The sequence below is a fragment of the Chenopodium album genome, chromosome 3, assembly GCF_948465745.1.
Source record: "Chenopodium album chromosome 3, dcCheAlbu1.1, whole genome shotgun sequence".
Classification (NCBI taxonomy): Eukaryota; Viridiplantae; Streptophyta; class Magnoliopsida; order Caryophyllales; family Amaranthaceae; genus Chenopodium; species Chenopodium album.
In genome coordinates, this window is record NC_137836.1 from 56486751 (window position 1) to 56492565 (window position 5815).

The 5815-nt window shown below is 35.5% G+C and overlaps 1 protein-coding gene across 1 annotated transcript; it reads left to right on the forward strand.

The window, feature by feature from the left end:
• Positions 1-3653: 3653 nt before the first annotated feature.
• On the forward strand, positions 3654-4924 carry LOC145614109 (protein FANTASTIC FOUR 2-like). The gene has a single exon (XM_081669111.1). The coding sequence runs from the start codon at positions 3701-3703 to the stop codon at positions 4679-4681; it is 981 nt and encodes a 326-aa protein (XP_081525237.1). The 5' UTR covers positions 3654-3700; the 3' UTR covers positions 4682-4924.
• Positions 4925-5815: the final 891 nt, after the last annotated feature.

Consider the following 5815-nt stretch of genomic DNA (forward strand, 5'->3'; position numbering starts at 1 on the left):
GAAAAAAAGAGTTCAATTAAATAACCGTCTAAGAGGCTAGTTGAACATACTCTATTCTCATTGCATATATACATATACAGCACGTCTTGTGTGCGGCTAAACATGGGCAACGGGCCGTGCCGCGGTGGGGGTCGTGCTGTTCCGGCTCCGCAGTGGGCCGTGCCGTGTCGTGCCTAATTTTGGCACACCCCAGCCCACGGCACGGCACGGCCCACGTGCCTGGCGGACTGTGCCGTGCCGTGCCGCGGGCCAAACCGTGTCACTTTAATTTTTTTATTATTTATTTATTTTTTTTTTAAAATAATAAATGTAAATAAAAAAAACGATATATATATATTTTTTAGTTAACTAAATAATGTGATTAATTTATGTTTATGTTAATGTTAATATATTTTGTTTAGAGCAACTTTATTTTAATTAAGGTTATATAAATTATTTATCTAATTATGTTTAAGTTTATATAAACAAATAAAAACAATTTTACTAATGCATATAATAAAAAAAAAATTACGAGTGCGATAATCCAAAAACACAAAAAAAATTGAAGAATAACTTATTTTATTATATGCCGGGAGCCGGTACGATAAATCGATAATACAAATAATTAATGATAATTAAAAATCGTACAGTATTTGGTGAATAACCTCATTTATTATGCGGAATACGAAATTTGATATTACAAAATTTGAACAATAGTGTATAATGGTGAGTAAATATGGACCTCGTGCTGTGCCGGGCCGTGCCACGTGCCGCTCGTCGTGCCGCGTGCCGTGCCCGTGCCAAAACTAATTTTTTTGTTCACGGCATGGCCCACGGCCCACAGGTGGGCCGCCGTGCCGGTGGCCGTGTCGTGCTGGGCTGTGCTGGCGTCGTGCCGCCCGCGTGCCGGCACGGCCCGTGCCCACCTTTATGTGCGGCTGGTCACACCATGTGGCCACTTATAAAAAAAGCAAAGTAATTCCTATAAAACTGATCCGGTAACCCTTGTTATACTGACCAAGTAAACCTTATATAAAACTGATGAAGTACCCCTATAAAACTAAACGAGTAACCCCTATAACATTAACAAAGTAACCCTTATAATGGATAGTCATGTCTTGTGGCGAGCAACATATAGAATGAGAAATGAGAAAACCACTAATCTTTTAACACATCATCTTGGTTTAAAGTTTAAATTCCCTTTTCTATTTATTCTTAACTTTCTCCTATTTTGACAATGAGACTCGAGTAGGGAGGCTAGAAATTATTTATTAGAGAAATTAGTTATACTTAATCTAAATATGATTGTGAGACTAAAGACCTTAATATGGTAAAAAAGGCATGCAAATCTAAGCCAATTCAATGTGCCAATCTGTAAGTGAAACGTATAGAAGAAAAAAGCTAAAGGCCACAACATGCATCCATCCCTTTTCAAACAAAATATCAGGGAAGATTGCTTTGCTTTCTGTTCCATTTGTTGCCTTCTTTTGAGAAAAGAAAGAAAACATCAAGGGAAACACTTCCATTTTAAGGTTATGATTTAGGCTATTCATTCAAGAGGTTTGATTGGCTGTATGCTTGTGAAACTCTTGATCCAAAGATCATGCTTAGTATTGATCATTCAAGACGAAAACATCAAGTCTCATTATAAGGTTTTTTTTTTTTTTTTTTTTTTTTTTTTTTTTTTTTTTTTTGAGATTTGATTTGGAAAATTATATAGGATGAATATGTGTTTTGTAAAATTTTAGGGTTCGTTTGGCATTGCTTTGTTATTCTGTTTTTTGGTTTTTTGTTTTCTAAAATTATATGATATGAGTCTCATAATGAATCAAAAATTATACAAACTTATTAAAATTATGATAATTTTTAAAACTAACAATAGAAAAGTGGAAACACCTTTTTCTTGTTTCCTGTTTTTAGTTTTTGGTTTTCAATAAAACAGGAAACTGAAAATCAAAACGGATGCAAAACAAGCCCTTAGATGTTGGTTTTGTTTTCCTTTTCAAGTTTTTTTTATTTATTTATTTTATGCAATTGTCCTTGGCGGCTTGGCCTGTTATTAAATTTTCATGACTCTATTTTTTTTTTTTCAAAAAATAATTTATTAAACAAAATGTAAAGGAATAAGGGATGGAAATAAAAGTTGCAATAACTATGTGAGATTAGGACATAAAATAGAGTGCAAGGGAAGGAGGGAAAATAATGGTCAAGTGAATTGTCAAGTTTAATTTTTATTTGAGCTCTTTTAAATTAAAAAAAAAAAGTGTAGGTTTTTCTATGTGTTTGTTTCACTTGTTTAAGCCTAAAACTAATTATACAACAATAAAATAAACAAAACCCTTTCTCATATACAATTCCCCACACCACCAACAACATAAATTATGTATTAAAAAAAAAGTACGATTACTATTGTCCATTGGTATAGTCAAGATGACCTAACTACAATTCAAAATTATCATTGTGAGGAACACATAAATCTCTTTCGAAATTGCCCTTACAAAAAACAATTTATATTTGTAATGTTCCGTAAAATCTTCACAAGGACAAGAATAGGGATGGCAATGGGTCGGATCTGGACCGGGTCTGGATGGACCCGGATCCAGATTCTTTTTTTTTTTTATGTAGAATCCAGATCCGACTCGGATCCGCCGGATCTAGAAAATGAAGACCCGGATCCGGATTCGTTGGGTCCAACGGATTCGGGTCCAAAACGGGTCCAATATATTTTGCCTAATTTTTTGCAAAAAATGTAATTTTCGGGTCAAAAAATTTATTTCAAACTTACATTGTTGGTTATTAAGTTCAACCCCAAATTAACCAACTTATACACTCATATTTTGAATTAAAATTAAAAACAACCAAAAAAAATACGATATTACACATGAGCTAGTGAAAAAACAACGATGATGTATATAATATGAGCATCCAAAATTCATCTCTTGAAAGGGTTAATCTTTATCATTGCTAACATTATCAACATTTTAATTAAAGAAACAAACAATTTTAGTTTTTTTTAATAGGAAAAATAAAAAAAAACGGATCTGGATCCGGGTCTAGGGCCCAGACCCAGATCCAGATCCGTTTTTGTCAGCAGGACCCTGATCCGGACCCGGATCTGCCGGGTCCAAAATTTAAAGACCCACGGATAAATCCACGGATCCGGATCGGGTTCAAATCTATTGCCATCCCTAGACAAGAGTCTTAAAATAACAAAAACCGCCCGTGTTTACAAAGAATATTTATTGTAGTAATGAATTCAATAAAGACATCTATATAAGTTAGCGTCTTCCTTGTGTGAGTGAGTGAGTGATTTACAAATTATAATCGCTATTTATGAATTAACCGTCCTGGTTAAAATTTTTCTTACCCAATTTAATTTTATTCCTTTATTCTCTTTCTTATATTTTTATGTATGTAGTGTGAGGTGGATTTCAACAGCTAAAAATAAAAGATGTATTGGTGGGCATGGAAGATCCTCTCTCATCACTACTACAGTGCTTAATCTTGGCCTATAAATTAACAAACTCTTCCATTTCTCCTTCACATCAAAACATTATTTCTCCTCATTTCTCCTGTTACTACAATTCCATCTTCATATCTTCTTATTTCTGCTTTATAAAATCAGCAAAACTTAATTTCTAGCCTTACAAACTTGATCAACTCTGTTTCCCCCCCCCCCCCCCCCCCCCGTTTTATTTCCTCTGTATTCAGTTTTAACACTATGTCAACAAGTGTGTGCCAAGGGATGCAATCACAGTTTGACCCATGGCTCGCCGAGCCACGGATCATCGGGTTCAAATTATCTCAGCCAGCACCCAAGATTTCACTGTCTACTGTAAGTTTTCCTAGGTCTCCAAGGTCAGACAACTCACATTCCCAACAACAAACTTCCCACAAGACTGACATTTGTTGTGAAATAATCAACCCAAAGAAGACCTCAAGAAATGGTGATTTAGGTGGTTGGAGTTTCTTGCAAGCTCTTACAAACCCAACTCATATTTCCGAAACTGTGAAAGAGGGAGACAAGGATAAGGAGAAAGAGAAAGAGTATGTTCATCCTCTTGTCAAAAAATCAGCTTCAGTTTTGAGTGAGAAAAGCTTGGAGATGTGTACAGAAAGCTTAGGGAGTGAAACTGGCAGCATCATCAGTGATAGTGGGGATGAACTAATCTCTTCATCTTTCTTGTCAGAATTCGAAAAATCTCCTAGAATGTCTTGTGTTACTATGATCAAAGAGAGGTCGACGAGCAGCAGTAGCTTCCCACCACCAATAAGTACCTTTAGGAGTGGTTGTTCGGGTGGATTTCAAGTCGAATCTCAAAGACAAGATGGGAGGTTAGTTATAAAGGCGGTTAGTGTTGGCACCAGTCAGGGTTGTTTCAAGGCTGAGAGGACTAATGGAAGGCTTACGCTTCGTTTCCTAGATAACTCGTGTGGGGCCAAAGATGAATGCAACCGAGAATCTTCCCGAGGAGATGAATTCTATGATGGTAACGACAACAATGAAGGCAATGCCAATGATGATGAGTATATAGTTAATGATGGACAGTTATTCGATGAGATGGAAGAAATTAGTGGAAATGTTGTAGATGAAGTTGAATCAAGTAATTTTAGTAGAAGAAGCCGGTGTAACGAAGAAGGAGCTGCTAGGATGTGCAAAGAACTGCAAAATTGGGAGCCATTTTGGGTTGCTAGCTCTTGATCTATTTATAGTATGAATTTTTAAGAACACCAATCTTTGTTATCATCTTCCACCTATATAGTTGAGTTGATTATATTAATATGTCGAACGAGGGAGCGAGGTTGACCCCCCAGCTATTGTTTAGATAAGTGGAAGTTTATAATGTTGATTTGATTAGGCCTTCATTGATCATATATTAGTTTCATAATTGATAATTGAGATGATTGCATTTAAAATGAGGCAACTTGATGAAGTATATGCTTATTATTTTTATAATCTTTCCTGCAATCAAGACATGGTAATCTTAAACTTGAAAACAAACATTATAAATTGTAAGCAGATACTAGCTACCGAAATGATCAGTTTATTTAAGAACCTGGTGATAGAGTTATGACAAAGAGAATGTTGGAAACCTTAAATTATATTGATGTAAATTCATGAGTATATATAGCATGAGTAAGCAATATAATACGACTAGATACATTAGAGTACTTGTCTAGGTACATTAACTAAGAACAAGGGTTATCTTTTACTATCAACCTAAAGTGTAAATCAAGGAATAAATCAAGGGATCATTATCCTTTACACCTGGCCATCTGTTACAAATTTGACGAGAGTATAATTTATTAGATGGTTTGGGAACAATTCCTTCTAATGCAGGAGCTTTACCAAGTACCAAATACCACTTTAAGAGAAAGATTTGCTGCCTGAATCATATCACACCATGTTCTCTGGTTTGAAATTCTTGGCTTCGCCACTAATCACAAGATACCAGCAAGAACTCAGGAAGGCACTAAAGAAGCAAGATTACAGTTAGAACATAATTTGAGGTAAAAAAATATATTCTTACCTATGAGCTATTCCACACCAATCTTTTCGTTAAGTTTATAAACATAATCATGATGATTATGATAGAATTTGTACTTTTTCAGGGACCGTAGATGATTGGTGACAGCTAGTTAACAATCCGGAAATGGACGCCAACTTTGATTTAGAAGAGAAACATATCAAGAAAGTAGCCACTTTGGTAAGAATTCCGCAACTTTATGTGGAACAATTCTATCTGCCAGGCCAAGAATGCACCTGAACTGGCTGTCTCGTATTAAGGAATGCCACTACGACTAAATTGTCAGTGTGATTCAGGCATGGTTGCTG